Source organism: Rhinatrema bivittatum, chromosome 1, assembly GCF_901001135.1.
Source record: "Rhinatrema bivittatum chromosome 1, aRhiBiv1.1, whole genome shotgun sequence".
Taxonomy (NCBI): domain Eukaryota; kingdom Metazoa; phylum Chordata; class Amphibia; order Gymnophiona; family Rhinatrematidae; genus Rhinatrema; species Rhinatrema bivittatum.
In genome coordinates this window covers 415,292,825-415,309,391 of record NC_042615.1, presented here as the reverse complement: position 1 = coordinate 415,309,391, position 16,567 = coordinate 415,292,825, and the positions used below count along the sequence as shown (strand labels likewise).

Below are 16,567 nucleotides of genomic sequence, written 5' to 3'. Positions count from 1 at the left end.
AATAAGAACAGCGAAGCCAAAAAAATGAAAATGTGCAATGTGCTGACAGAGAGTTTCTCAATGTCCTAATTACAGCTGTATTGCAGACTGTAAGTAAACCCGTCATGAAGCAGGGAATTCTGGTACATGAAGTCCTTTGTCAGGTTGAAGCGTTCAGACCCCTTCAAAAGGAGTTACACATTAAAAAAAAAATCTTTATAGTTTTTAATTATTGGATTTATTCTACTCAACTGTTTTGAAATATTTATTTTTTTAACAGTGTGAACTTACTATATTGATGGTTTATTTTTCTTGATTTTACTGTTTGTTTTATCCAATGTATGCAATTGAGGAGGACAGTCTGGGACACCCCCCCCCCCCCCCTGCATCCCCTCTTGGTCCTCAATTGTCAGTTCTGGTCTGTGAAAAAGCTGGCATACTTCCCAGAGGCAATACGGACCAGCACCATAACCATGCCCCTAATGCTGTACTTGCCATAAGCTGTACCTTTGCTTGACTTATTACCATTTTGTAATTTTTTCCCCTCTTTGGATGCACTAATCCCTATATTGCATAGGAGGTTATGGATGCGCGACCATTCGTATGTTAAACCATGCGCTAGCCGCTGAGCACGGTATTGAATCGGCCCCCTTAAGAGTGAGAGAGCTATCCAGGTAGTCTAGTCAACTAGCCCAATGGAGCAGGGATTGGAGGGGGGAGGGGAAAATCTACCTTTTAAAAATTGCTCCCTCTTGGCTTGGCCGCTCTGCTATTGAATAGTAAGGGTCTTTTTGTCAATTTAGGTATCTGTTGCTGTGAAGCTTTCTGCTTGGCCACGTTTCAATAGGATTGAATATTAGCACACATTGAGGAATTATTTATTGATACTTTGGAACTGATTTGTTCATTACTTGTGATATTTGGTGAGGAAGCTATTCGTTTGCTATGCGACCATGGCTGCGTGGAGCCTTCAAAATGCAGGATGCTGCTGTGCATTTGCTTTTGGTATGCGGGGGCCACCGTAGAAGCCTGGGGCAGCTGGAGAGTGTCTTCCTGCTTCAGGATGGTGGCGGGCATGGTCGCGCTCTACCTAAGGTATTTACTCTTTTGCATTCCGTTTTGATTATGGAAATCCTGATTAGAAACATAAAAATAAATGGCTTTACTGTATCCTGTGCATGGACTTGTGATTCTGATTGCGCTGTGTGAGAGACGACACCGGGGAAGAGAGGAAGGATGAATCATGAAACATCCCTGCTTGCCTCTTCTTTCGGGAGAGCTAAAAGGAAACAGTCTAAATTTAAACTATGAACAAAATCCATATACGGTGCCTGTAACCAAGAACTGACTGCCCAGGGATTAAATATTCCGTTGTAGTGTGATGGTAGGGGGGAGCGCATCGCTCAGTGCCTGACCGGAATCTACCGCCGAAGTTGGGCGGCGTGGAGCGAAGTGTACTGCGAAAGCCCAACCAGCTGTGTATGTGATTGCTCTTTTATACCGCTCTACACAGCTTCTAGGCTTTTCTTTTGCTTTGGCTTTTCTCTGCCTATTTTTTATGTACCTCTGTATTGTGCCATGGAAATTGATACGTGTGTCAGAAATCCAGGATATACCATAGAAATGATAGCAGAAAAGAACCAGTGGTCCATCCAGTCTGCCCAGCAAGCTTCCCATGATAGTATCTGCCATGCAGGTTGTCTCCATGTATCAGACAATCCTGCTTGACCTGCTATGCTTATGGACTTGGTCGTAAAATCTGTCCTGTGGTTTTTTTTCCTTAATGTCTGCCAATCAGTACTCCAGACTGTAAAAAAGTCATGTCTTGTGTTGGTTGTCCCTGAATGCAAAAATCTTTCCCTCCACCCCCCTCCTTTGAAGCAGAGAGAGATGTTGCATCAAGGTTTATATGTTAAGGGTAGTAACTGCTTCTTTGTTCAGGTTACTCCTAGATTTATCAGTTTCCCAAACCGTAAAAGTTTGGGCCCTCGTTGGTTGCTGTCTAAATCTAATTCCCCTTTTCCCCTGCTGTTGAAGCCGAGAGCAAATGTTGAATTTGTATCAAAAGTATCCAGGTTTATTGGTTAAGGGTAGTAACTGCCACACCAGCAAGTTACCCCCATGCACACTTTCTTCCTTTCTTTTAGGACTTGGCCATAGAAGAAGTCCTGTACTTTTTCCCTTATGTCTGCAAATCAGTATCCTAGACCATGTCTTCTTAAATGAATTCCTCTTTACCCCCACTATCTAAGTAGGGACCAATGTTGCAGTTGCATTAAATATAAACAACAAATCACCTCATGTAACAATTTTTTCTACCATTTTAAATCATCTAAAATATAATTAAGTGAATCTATATAGGATCTTTAACACTGCCCTTTTTTTTTTTTTTTCCAAACATTAAAGGACTGTTTTTCAAAAAATATTTTTTGCTGGAGAGGAAAGTTTCATACTTCTATTATCCCCAACAGGGTGATATATCTTATTTGTAATCATGAACAAACCTCCATCAGCCAAATATCTTTTTTTTGTATTTTTGTGAATATTTTGCACATATTATGTGAATTTAAAAAATTAAACAAAGCATGCCGTGTAAATGTACAAAAGTACTTTTGAAAAAGGTTGCGCTGTAACAGTCCAAACTTCTACTTTAAGCTTAACTTCAAAACTGTACATGCCGACTTATCTGTGCTGCTGTGTTAGATTCCCAACGTGGCCGCGTTTCAGATCCTATCGGGATCTTTCCTCAGGGGATATAAACTTTTTCAAACAGTCGGACTTTCCGTTGTACAGCCCAATTCTTCAAGGGGTTAACTCGCTCCCTTTCAGCAATGCTTCACACAATTCAAAATTCGCTCAACAACGGCACAGAAATCTGTTTCCGATAATTGATATGGCATGCTTTGGGAATCTAACACTGCAGTACAGATAAGTCTGAGTGAAGTTTAAAGTAGAAATTTGGACTGTCACAGCGCAACTTTTTTCAAAAGTACTTTTGTACATTGACACGGCATGCTTTATTTAATTTTTAAATTCACATATATGTGCAAAATATTCACAAACATACAAAAAAAGATATTTGGCTGATGGAGGTTTGTTCATGATTACAAATAAGATACATCACCCTGTTGGGGATAAAAGAAGTATGAAACTTTCCTCTCCAGCAAAAAAATGTTTTGAAAAACAGTCCTTAAATATTTGAAAAAAAAAAAAAGGGCAGTGTTAAAGATCCTTTATAGATTCACTTAATTATATTTTAGATGATTTAAAACGGTAGAAAAAATTGTTACATGAGGTGATTTGTTGTTTATATTGGATATTATATTTTGGATCCCTCTGAAATATTTAACAGTTCAGTGCGTTTGATTGCAGTTGCATTAAAAGCATCAAAGCATATTGGTTAAGGGTTGTAATCTCCATGCCTTTGCTAAGGGTAGTAACCACTGTACCAGTAAGTTACCTGTCTGTTTATCTCATTTTTGTTCTCTAGTCTTTAGAGATCCACAGTGTTTATCCATGCCCCTTTGAATTCTTTGACTGTTCTCTTCTTCTTCACCATCTCCTCTGGAAGGGCATTCCAGGCCTCCACCACCCTCACGGTGAAGAAATATTTCCTGACGTTTGTTCTGAGTCTTCCTCCCTGGAGTTTTCATTTTGTGATCCCTAGTTCTACTGTTTTCTTTCCAACGGAAAAGTTTTGAAGTCCATACATCATTGAAACCTTTTAAGTATCTGAAGGTCTGTTTCATATCTCCTCTGTACCTCCTCTCTTCCAGGGGTATACAAATTCAGATCCTTCAACCTCTTCTCTTAGGTCTTCCGATACAGACCCCACACCATTTGTCACCTTTTTCTGGTCTGCCTCCATCCTTTATCATTTTGGAGGTATGGGCTCCAGAACTGAACATAATACTCCAGGTGAGGCCTTACCGAGGACTTGTACAAGGGCATCATCACTGCCTTTTTCTTATTGGTTATTCCTCTCTATGCAGCCCAGCAATCTTTTGGCTTTAGCTATCGCCTTGTGATATTGCTTTGCCATCTTCAGATCCCCAGACACTATCACCTCAAGATCCCTCTCTTGGTCTGTGTACATCAGTCTTTCACCCCTTCATCACATACAGCTCTTTTGGATTACTGCATCCCAGATGTGTGCTTCTGCACTTTTTGGCATTGAATCCCAGTTGCCAAATCTTCAACCACTCTTCAAGCTTTCTTAAATCACTTTTCATTCTCTCTATTCCTTCAGGCATGTCTGCTCTGTTGCACATCCTAGAATCATGCACAAAAAGACATACTTTACCTTCTGTCCCTTCTGTAGTGTCGCTCACAAAGATATTAACAGAACCAGTCCCAACTGATCCCTGTGGCATTCCACTTATCATGACTCTCTCTTCAGAGTAGATTCCATTTACCTGCTGTCTCCTATCTGTCAGCCAGTTTGTAATCCATGCCACCACCTTGGCACACACTCCCAAGCCTCTTATTTTATTCACAAGCCTCCTGTGCAGGACCATATCAAAAGCTTTGCTGAAATCCAAGTAGATCACATCAAGCGCTCTTCCTCAATCCAATTCTCTACTCATCCAATCAAAAGAGTCAATCATATTTGCCTGATAGGATCTTCCCCTGGTGAATCCATGTTACCTCGTGTCCAGCAGTCCTCCTGATTGTAGATAGTTCACTATCCTTTCCTTCTGTAGCATCTACATTAATTTTCCCACCACTGAGGTGAGGCTAACCGAACGGTAGTTTCCAGCCTCCTCTCTGCTACCATTCTTGTGAAGCAGGACCACTACTGCTCTTCTCCAATCCCACGGCACCACTTCCGTTTCCAGGAATCTATTGAAATGGTCATTCAGTGGACCTGCCAGCACATCTGAGTTCCCTCAGTATCCTGGGATGTATCTCATCCAACCCCATGGCCTTGTCCACTTTGTTTGCCTAGCTCTTCCCATACATTCTGTTCCATAAACGGAGCTTCATCTACTCCATCCCCATCTACATTCTTGTCTACTAGCGATGGTCCTTCTCCAGATTCTTCTTTAACTAACACCGAACTTATGTAGTTGTTTAATATTTCTGACGTTTCTTCGTCTCTTTTCATATTGTTCTTCGTCACCTTTCAATTTCACTATACCACTTCGGACCTTCCATGTTGGTCTAAATTCTTACAAATTGCTGGGTTTCATGTGAACTGCGAAATATATTTTATTTATTTATTTAACATCTTTTAATATACCGATACTCAAGATAAGATATTTTATCGTACCGGTTTACATCAAACAAGGGGTGACCAATGATATAGGCGCATAAAAGCATAAAGTTACATGAAACAGGGTGATGAACTTAGGACAACTGTAGAAAATATAACAAGCCGAGTTAAATAGTAACAAGGAGAATGATTTAGTGGGAAAACATCTTAACAAACAACCAAACGTTTTTGGGGTTTTTTTTGTTTTTTTTTTTTATCACTTAGTGAGTGGTCAAACGAACAACAGTTTTAAGAGGTAGAGAAATTTGGGGCTTGTGGCATTGCTTGTAGCATATTTAGCTATATTTATAATATAATTGTATTTTTCTATTTTCCCCCCTTATTTTTACAATGATTAATTGTGAACCGCTGAGATGGACGTGTCCGCACAACGGTATATAAAACTGTTTAAATAAATAAAATAAAAAATAAAATTGCATTCTCATGCTGCAGAAAAAAAATATATTTTGGCCGATTGTAGGACTATCTGCTGTTTTGCAGAGCTTTGTTCCTGTTTTCATAATTTTTTGTATCCCGCTGTATTTCTCAGAGAGGCTGCCATAACACTGTTCTGACTTTGAAATGCTGCCATTATTTTGTCTATAATAGATCAAGCCAAGTAGAGTAGGTAATGGGTTCAATTAGCTGAAGCTTTATGTAAAAATATTTCAATACAACAAAGTGTTACTTGGGCCACTCCTTGCTTAGAGGCCTACAGTCCTTCTATGTTGCTGCCTTTGGGCCTCAGTGTTCTCTGTTCTGTGTTTTTTTTCTTTGTCTTGTCTAGTCCTATCCTTGCCTGATCCTGATTTTTACCTTGTCCAGCCCCTAACCTCCATTCCCTGTGTTGCCTTGCCCAAACTTGACTGTATCCAGTTCCAGTCCCTGCTCAGTATCCAGTCCTCAGCTCCTTGCCTGTTCCAGTATCTGTTCTCAGTTTCTTCCCTGTTTGAATACCCAGACAGACTGGTCTGTCTCTGCACACAGCATCCAGCTTGTCTGCCCTGCCTTGTACAGTCTCATCCAATTAAGCCCTACCAAGGGCTCAACCTGTGGGGGAGGAGGCTGGCTAGGCAGAAGACCAGCCCTGCAATCCTGTACCACACCTGTGGGGGGGGTGTATCCTGACCCTAGCCAACATAACACGCTGTTGTGGCTACCACTGATAGGACTTGGGCTATACTGACTGCTCCCAGTGGAATCTGGGCAGCAGAGAGTCAGTGGCTACTGTCAACAGGAGCCTATTGCTGGGCTGAAAGGAAGAAACTGGCAAGGGACAATTGAGAGAGAAGGGATGGGGGAGGATGTAAGGAAGCAGGGAAATAGAAGGGAGGGAGAGAATATCTGGGCAGGGAAAGGGAAAGCAAAGGAGGGCAAAACTTAACAAGGAAAAGAAACCAAAAATATATAAAGCAAAACTAAAGAATGGACAAAAATAGAGTACAAAAGCCTAAAAGTTTTTAGTTGGCTCCTAAGTTTCTAAGTATTTTTCCACCCCTGAAAAAGCAACATGTATCTTTGTCCCTATTTTGTGTCATTCTACTGCTTACTCCATCTGTACAGAAATAAGACAATCTTTTTCATTTATTTATTTTTAATATTTTTAACTTGCCTATCAATACTTTCTAGGTGAGAATCTGCAATTCATTGTTTCTACAGTAGGCAGGAAGAGGTAGAGATGGCTGTGGCTACAATCTTTGGAAGAGTGAAATTGCAGTACAAGAGGAGTTTACTGGGCTCTCTGCTTGGAATCCAAATGTCTTCCTTCAGATGCACTTTTCCACTTGACTCATGTCCTCTACACAGTTCCTTTCCATGTGTACAGCATGCAGGCCTCCACCTGTCCTCAGCCACCGCAGCAGGGCACAATAAGTGGTCGAAAGTTAAACACATCAAAGGACCAAAGGATGATGCCCGAGCACGCATTTTTGCAAAGCTTGCAATGATGATAAAAGTTGCTGTGAGAGGTAAGGAGGTGGGTTGAGCAGGATTGACTTGAGAGGGGGAGAGTGACAATTTATGGGAGGTGGGATGTGCTAAGCGATGTAGACATAAAACCTTCTTTGGGTAAAATCGAAAATTGTCTAGAGCAGTTCTGAACTCCACTGCTCAAGGTACATAAGATTGGCCAAGTTGGGTCAGACCAATCGTCCATCTAGCCTAGAATCCTGTCTCCCAACAGGAGCCCCAGAGTCTCATCAGATGAAAGCCAGAGTTCATCTAAGTGCTCCCTGCAGATCTATAAAAGTGTGAAGCTATTTGACCTCCATCTAATCTCCTAATATCTGTTTATGTCCTAGGAAATCATCCGGATCCCTTTTGAACCCTGCTGTGCTGATTGCCATGACTACCTTTGGCAGTAGCAGATTCCACATTTTAATTATCTGCCGACTAAAGAAATGCTTTCTTGTGTTTGTGTTGAAATTACTAGGATACAATTTTATTAGGTGCCCCCTGGTTCTAGTATTTTTGAAGAGCATAAACAATTATTTACTTGTGGTTTGTTCTTTTCCATTCCTGAGATTGGAGACCTTTGTCATGTCCCCCCTCAATCTTCTTTTTCCCCAAGTTAGGTTAAAACATTTAGGCCTTTCTTTCTTCATATGAAAGACATCCTGGTTCTTTCACATTCATGTTTCCCTTCTCTGTATCTTTTTGAGCTCTGCTATATCCTTTTTGAGCTGGAATGTCTAGAACTATACACAGTACTCCAGGTGTGGTCGCATCAAAGCTGTATAGAGAGGCATGATAATATCTTTAACTTTGTCATCAACAACCTTTCCAAATTATTCCTAGCACATGGTTGGTTTTTTGGCCACTGCTGCACACAGATCTAATAGTTTCAGCTTCTAGTCTACAATAATTCCAAGATCCCTCTTTTTTTTTATTTTTTTTCCCCCCAAATTCTTGACATTTTTATGCAAACAAACATCAAATGTAGTTACATTCAGAAGAGTACATTAGAGAAAGCATAGACAATCCGGCATACACACTAGAGAGGACAACATCAAAGTTACCCTTGGGCCTCCACCCTATGGCAATTATACCCTCTCACCCACAGCACCTCTTCTCCAGTTCCAATACATGCTTTACGCTTTATCATAACCGTCTGATTTCCCACGGAGTCCATAGGTGATTGTTCTTCATGGCGGGAGTAAACAGGTTGCTCTGGCTTCATGGGCTACTATAGCTCATTGGATTAAGGAGGTGGTCACGGCCGCGTATGTGGATGCTGGAAAGCAGTTACCTACTCAGTTTAGGGCTCATTCTACTAGGGCTCAGGCAAGTGTCATGGGCGGAGGTTAGTCGATATCTGCCAAGCTGTGACATGGTCCTCCTTACACACTTTTTCCAGGTTTTATCATCTGGATGTGCAGGCCCGGGAGGATGCAGCCTTTGCACGTGCGGTGTTGACTAAACTGCGGGCAGCCTCCCACCCTGTTGGGGAGTAGCTTTGGTACATCCCACTGGTCCTGGGTCCATCTGTCTATATGCTAGGAATAGGAGAATTTACATACCTGTTAATTTAGTTTTCCTTAACTTAGACAGATGGACTCAACTTCCCGCTCTCGGCTGCCGCATGAGTGTGTCAATAGCCCTCCTGTGGGGCTCTGGGTTTCAGGGGATTAATGGTAAGTATTCATCCAGTCCCTAGCTTGGGGTACCTATAATCTTATGTGAGTTCAGTGTTTATGGTTGGTTTAGTACAGTTCTTGTTATCTGTTTTTAATCAAGTTTTTTGCTAGTCTGGCCACAGTTGCTTTAGAAGAGAATACTGGCAGGCTCGTGTCACTGCAGTGTTATATATATACTGTGACGTCAACTTGCTTTGTCTTCATCTGCTGAAAGGGGAGCATAAACCCACTGGTCCTGAGTCCATCTGTCTACACTAAAGAAAACAAAATTATCATGAGATAATTTGGAAATCTTTAGCTCAGGTGATTTTTTTACATATAGGGCACATGACCTACATTAGCTTTTATTGGAACCTCTCATTTGGGATGCCCTAACTCTAAGGTGAAAAACCATCATTTGGTCCCTCAAGCTAGGTAAAAGCAATTGAGAGCAGAACTGTTTATCTGATCCAGGGCAGGCACAAGCAGGATCGGATCAGCATGGAACTATCAGGGAAAGGGAATCTCCCTTTCCCTTTGGCAACATGCTAGGGGCCAGCACAAGGATAATATCTGGGGGAAGCTCTTTTTTTCCTCTCAGAAGCCCCAGGAGGTCTATAAGTTTCCCTGGCAGGGAACCCTTGCCCCAGAATTTGAGGTTTAATGCATAAAGCTTATCTTGCCATGAAGGGACCTATACATTTTTGTGCCTCTGGTCCCTAAGGCTTCACATTTCTCTCCTCAGGGGCAGCTGCTGAGGGAAAATCCTGAACCCCTTTTTGGGACTCTCAAGACCTAAGCCTCTAAGCCACCCTGGAGAAAGAGAGGGAGCTGGCATTAGTTGTCTGAGTCCACTATAATATGCCTATCCCAGAAAAAGGGAACTGGCAGCCCTCATTTCTAGGACAGTGGTCTCTTACTCCTGCAAAAAAAATGTATTTTCTGAGAAAGGGGACCCTTCCCTCCAGGGTACTGAGAAGTCAACAAGGATGTCTCCCTCAAGAGCAGGGTACTCGCTGAAGCGGATACCACAGAAAAAAAAAAGAGAGAGGGAAGAGTGTTAGGCAAAGCTATTCTCTGCCACAGGAGGTGACGAATAGCCCACTCACAATCTTGAGAGTGGGTGCTTGGTCTCGGCAAGCATGCTGAAGACTGGTATCATGGTAGGAGGGTGGGACCAGCACTGAAGGTCAGAATATTGACTGAAATAAACCCTTTTAGGCAAGGGTTCTGCAAGCTTCCATTTACAAAGGCAGTGGGGCCCGAGCCACTCATTTCCTTTCTGGCCTAAAAAGGTCTGAGCACATTACACCTGCCCTGATAGAGTTACACAAGTTATTGATACAAGAAAGAATTAAGAACATAAGAACATAAGAAATTGCCATGCTGGGTCAGACCAAGGGTCCATCAAGCCCAGCATCCTGTTTCCAACAGAGGCCAAACCAGGCCACAAGAACCTGGCAATTACCCAAACACCTAGAAGATCCCATGCTACTGATGCAATTAATAGCAGTGACTATTCCCTAAGTAAACTTGATTAATAGCAGTTAATGGACTTCTCTTCCAAGAACTTATCCAAACCTTTTTGAACCCAGCTACACTAACTGCACTAACCACATCCTCTGGCAACAAATTCCAGAGATTTATTGTGCGTTGAGTGAAAAAGAATTTTCTCCGATTAGTCTTAAATGTGCTACTTGCTAACTTCATGGAATGCCCCCTAGTCCTTCTATTATTCGAAAGTGTAAATAACCGAGTCACATCTACTCGTTCAAGACCTCTCATGATCTTAAAGACCTCTATGATATCCCCCCTCAGCCGTCTCTTCTCCAAGCTGAACAGCCCTAACCTCTTCAGCCTTTCCTCATAGGGGAGCTGTTCCATCCCCTTTATCATTTTGGTTGCCCTTCTCTGTACCTTCTCCATTGCAACTATATCTTTTTGAGATACGGCGACCAGAATTGTACACAGTATTCAAGGTGTGGTCTCACCATGGAGCGATATAGAGGCATTATGACATTTTCCGTTTTATTAACCATTCCCTTCCTAATAATTCCTAACATTTTATTTGCTTTTTTGACTGCTGCAGCACACTGAGCTGACGATTTCAATGTATTATCTACTATGACGCCTAGATCTCTTTCTTGGGTGGTAGTTCCTAATATGGAACCTAACATCGTGTAACTACAGCTAGGGTTATTTTTCCCTATATGCAACACCTTGCACTTGTCCACATTAAATTTCATCTGCCATTTGGATGCCCAATCTTCCAGTCTTGCAAGGTCCTCCTGTAATGTATCACAGTCTGCTTGTGATTTAACTACTCTGAATAATTTTGTATCATCTGCAAATTTGATAACGTCACTCATTGTATTCCTTTCCAGATCATTGATATATATATTGAAAAGCACCGGTCCAAGTACAGATCCCTGAGGCACTCCACTGTTTACCCTTTTCCACTGAGAAAATTGACCATTTAGTCCTACTCTCTGTTTCCTGTCTTTTAACCAGTTTGTAATCCACGAAAGGACATCGCCTCCTATCCCATGACTTTTTAGTTTTCGTAGAAGCCTCTCATGAGGGACTTTGTCAAACGCCTTCTGAAAATCCAAATACACTACATCTACCGGTTCACCTTTATCCACATGTTTATTAACCCCTTCAAAAAAATGAAGCAGGTTTGTTAGGCAAGACTTCCCTTGGGTAAATCCATGTTGACTGTGTCCCATTAAATCATGTCTTTCTATATGCTCTACAATTTTGATCTTGAGGATAGTTTCCACTATTTTTCCCGGCACTGAAGTTAGGCTCACTGGTCTATAGTTACCCGGATCACCCCTGGAGCCTTTTTTAAATATTGGGGTTACATTGGCCACCCTCCAGTCTTCAGGTACAATGGATGATTTTAATGATAGGTTACAAATTTTAACTAATAGGTCAGAAATTTCATTTTTGAGTTCCTTTAGTACCCTGGGATGCATACCATCCGGTCCAGGTGACTTGCTACTCTTTAGTTTGTCAATCTGGCCTACTATATCTTCCAGGTTGACAGTGATTTCGTTCAGTTCGTCTGACTCATCACCCCTGAAAACCAACTCCGGAACTGGTATCTCCCCAACATCCTCACTAGTAAACACGGAAGCAAAGAATTCATTTAGTCTTTCTGCAATGGCCTTATCTTCCCTAAGAGCCCCTTTAACCCCTCGGTCATCTAATGGTCCAACCGACTCCCTCACAGGTTTCTTGCTTTGGATATATTTAAAAAAGTTTTTATTATGAGTTTTTGCCTCTATGGCCAACTTCATTTCAAATTCTCTCTTCGCTTGTTTTATCAATGTTTTACACTTAACTTGACAATGCTTATGTTTTATCCTATTTTCTTCAGATGGATCTTTCTTCCAATTTTTGAAGGATGATTTTTTGGCTAAAATAGCCTCTTTCACCTCACCTTTTAACCATGACGGTAATCGTTTTGCCTTCCTTCCACCTTTCTTAATGCGTGGAATACATATGGACTGCGCCTCTAGGATTGTATTTTTAAACAATGTCCAAGCCTGTTGAACACTTTTAACCTTTGCAGCTGCACCTTTCAGTTTTTTTCTGACTATTTTCCTCATTTTATCAAAGTTTCCCTTTTGAAAGTTTAGTGTTAGAGCTGCAGATTTACTTATTGTCCCCCTACCAGTTATTAGTTTAAATTTGATCATGTTATGATCACTGTTGCCAAGTGGCCCCACCACCGTTACCTCTCTCACCAAATCCTGTGTTCCACTAAGAATTAAATCTAAAATAGCTCCCTCTCTTGTTGGTTGCTATGTTGATTTTTAAACTTTTAAATTATGATTCCTGTCACTGGGCTAACTCAGTACTCAAATGTTACCAACCTACGAGAGTTTTAAGATCATAACAATGTGACCTCCTCGAGATCCTTTCTCCGAAAGTGGCTCGTCTACACATTACTCGAGAGTGTGCTTTTTCCATTGCCAGGCCCGCTTTTTGGAATTCTCTGATTTACTTAAGGTGTTATGGTTTTGAGGTGTTGGAGTGGATTCTTGGGTACTGCAGTGATGACCACTCCCACTGGAAGGAGCCCCGTGAGGAACCGCAGTACTAGGCTAGACTCTATACACGCAGACACAGAGAATTGTATTTATTATACAGCTCAGTGGTACTGCCCGGGTAGTGGGCAGCAGTGAAGGTAACCCAGTAAAAAGCAGTCCAGGGGTCCTCGGCAGAGGAGACCAGTCCCACACTCGATTAGATGTAGAGAGCGCAGGGCAGCAGAGGCAGGTCCTGGATGTAGACTCTTGAGTGCTGAAGCTGAAGATGAAACAGACTGAAAGGATTAGTACTCACTGAAGTAGAAGCTGTATTGATGAACGTCCTGGCAGGCAGAAGTAGTGAGTTGTAGGCACCAGAGAAGGGTGAGCAGGCCCCCGAGGAGAGAGTACCCGATATCCCAGATAGGTACCTGAAAGAGAGCATAAGGGCCCCCGGGTACTCAGGTTAGCGATGAATTACCCTGAAGGGCAGAGAGAGAGCTTCCTGCGGCAGCGAGGAAGCGGCAGAGCAGCTTAGACCGGAGGCAGTCCAATCCAATCCTTGCTAACTTAGTTAGCAAACAAAGGGCAGGCTAAATACCAGGATGTCATGACATCACTCGGAGGGGTCGCCCCCGAGGTTCCCGCCATGACGTGGATAAAGACTTGGGTGGCGTGTGCGCGCGCACACCCTAGGAAACCCTCAGGAGAAACATGGCGAATACCATCGCCGTTCCGGGGACGCCAGAGAGAGCGGCATGAAGGCGCGGTAGCCATCTTCCCAAGGCTTGTGGAGAGAGAAGGAAGAAAGGTGAGGCACAAAGGTCAAAGCCGTCTGAGACCGACTGACGCAACATAAGGATTTTAGAAAGCAAGTAAAAACTTTATCAAGTTAACTTATTTTTAGTGTAATGCTTTTTTTTAAATTTTAGTTTTTACACCATGTTTTATATGATATTATGTTGTATTACATTATTAGGCCTTTGTTTTATTTTATTTTAGTGCTATATTTATTCTAGAGTGAATTTTTGTTAGATTTTATAACTTCATGTGTTCGTCCTTGTTTTGGTTTTATGTTGATATTATGTATGTAGTATTTGTTCATTGCCTAGGCCTTATTGTGTTGGGCGATTCAGAAATTTAATAAATGTAAATTAAAGGAAGGGTTTAGTCAGTCAAGGTTCAGCCCAGGCGGAAGTAGCCTTAGCTTTTTAGGTGGGGAATAGGTACAAACTGGTGAGGATATCCTTGAGAACTCTGATCTCAGAAGCCCCAAGAAGAGAACAGTCTTGGCACCTTGTTAATAAAGGGTATAGTTAAAAAAAAATAAAAAAAAAATTAAAGGGTGGGGGGGGGGGGGGTGGTGTTCAGCAGTTTCCCCTCATATGCGCCACTTCTGGATGGAAGATACGGTTGGCGATATTGTTGGGAGGCCAGGAGAGTTCCTGGTATCCTTGGACTTAGTGGAAGATCACTACCATATTCCCAACCGAGTGAATCACCAGAGTCCAGTAAGGCTCTGTGTAGAGGGTGAATATGCTCTGTCCCAAGGGTGGCTTTCAACCTAGTAATAGCCTCCAAAACCTTCACCAAGATTGTGGTAGTGATGCCAGCAGCCCGACATACGCAGGGCACTATGCTTCACCCATACTTAGATATCTGGCTTCTAAGCACCAAGATTGCTGGGGGAGCCATCAGGCATTCAGAATTAAACCCCCCCCCCCTTGACAGTCCAAGTGGGATATCATTCCGATGCAAAAGGCTTTGGGTATGTGACTCCTAGGGCGATTTAATTGGGCATCCATGAAGGGCCATTTTGGGAACAGTCTTACTTGAAAGAATTTGCTTGGCTAAGACACATCTCAGAGTGGTAGGCTCAGTACTGCAGAGATCTTTATCTAGGAATTTCTCAAGGTCCAGTTTCATCTTTCCTACTCAAGCTAGTATCAGCTTTCCATGGGAAGCAAAGTTACATTCAACCCTTAGCAGTGGCAGCTGTCAGGAAAAGTTTAAAACACGTATAAAGGAACCAATGAGCTGCTTTTTCTTTTCTTTTCGCTGCTGTTGATACTTGGTGCCCAAAAAGGGGTAGGTGGCCTCTAAAGTCACCATACCAGACGGAGCAAGAAGGCAATAGCATTGGCCTACTTACTATCAGGATAGGAGGTTCTGGTAGGGTTCCATGCTCATTCTGCAAGGGCACAAGCCTTATCCTGGGCAAAGACACCTCAGCCTCCCTGGAAGAAACAAATAAGGTAGTGGTGTGGTCACCCTTGCACTGTGGTGCACAGAGGGTCTCCAGGGGCCAATGCATTTGTATGTCTCTCCAGTGACCCCCCCCCCCCACCCTCCGTCTGCCACAGAAAATCAGTGGTGTCTCTAGACAGAATACGTTTTTTGGGGGGAGCAAGCCAAAGTGACATTTCCATACATCACATCCACCTCCCTGCCTTAGAATTGGCTATAAAAAAAAAAAGTCTCAGTAAGAGAGTCCCAAGGATCTTCTGTGTAACTTTTTAAAAAGCTGGACAATTTCACCCTTCTAGTAAAACTATTATTAAAATTATTTTCTTATGTTCTTATATCTAATGTTTGGGCACTTGCCAGGTACATGTGACTTGGTTTGGCCACTGTTGGAAACAGGATACTGGGCTTGATGAACCCTTGGGTCTGACCCAGTATGGCATTTCTTATGTTCTTATTTGATAGCCTCATTCAGCTAATTCTATTTGGCTATGGAAGTGAAGTCTTGAATCTATACAGGAAGGGACAGAATGTTAGTATAAATCCTGCACCTCCATTTCTGTAATACACTGCGCATCCACAGAAATTCCCCTAATAATGGAGTTTGGATATTTCCTTTACAACGCAGCATACAAAAAAGTATTTTCAAATTCTGATGTCATCTCATACTAACAGCAGCACAGACACTTTCCACTGCTAGACACATACAGGCTGATGCAATAGTGTGCACTGGCCGTAGTGCACAGCTCATCCAAAATGCACATCCAACCGAGCGTGCAATCACTAGAGTTCATCTCATGTAAAATCATGTTGATGAGGCTATTAGCTATTTCCCCCAATGAAAAAAAAAAAAAGTGTGCATGGTCTGCACATTTTTACTCTCAAAAATTAACACTTGCCCCAGAGCAGGCAGGGTAGGTGTTAATTCTTGAGGAGCCCAAAATGTTTACAGAAAAGTAGAAATAATGCTTTTCTGTAATTTTTCTGACTTAATATCATGGCGATATTAAGTCTAAGGAACCGAAAAAGGAGAACCTAAAAAAAAAAAGTATGCCAGCAGTCAGGTTAAGAAAAGGGACGCTCGTAAAAGTGAGCATCCCTTTTCCTAACTGCTGACAGCCACCTCTTCTAGGCACCCAATGCCGAGGAGGCACTAGGGACGCAAAATTTTTCACAACACCTTTTTACCGCAGCAGCCAATTTAAATATTAAATCGGATGCCTGGGAGAGGTGAATCAGCACACAAAAAGAGAGCTGGTGCTCAATCATGAGCGCCGTTAAACAGACGCTGATATTTCATTGGCCTGATTATGAACTAACACAAAACCCCGCAAAAAGATACTCAAAATCTATATAGGAACCCTATCATGAAGTAACAGTAGTAACACCAAGGACTCAAACAATAAGAACCCTACCTGTGAAAAAGAAGTACTGTT

The 16,567-nt window shown here is 42.2% G+C and overlaps 1 protein-coding gene across 1 annotated transcript in view; it reads left to right on the top strand.

The window, feature by feature from the left end:
* The first annotated feature begins 945 nt into the window (after positions 1 to 945).
* LOC115092154 (translational activator of cytochrome c oxidase 1) overlaps positions 946 to 16,567 on the top strand; it is a 100,685-nt gene continuing 85,063 nt past the window's right edge. The window contains exons 1-2 of the mRNA XM_029602769.1: positions 946 to 1,074; positions 6,863 to 7,200. Coding sequence (XP_029458629.1) covers positions 6,912 to 7,200 — 289 coding nt within the window. The 5' untranslated portion in view covers positions 946 to 1,074; positions 6,863 to 6,911. The remainder of the gene's footprint in view (positions 1,075 to 6,862; positions 7,201 to 16,567) is intronic.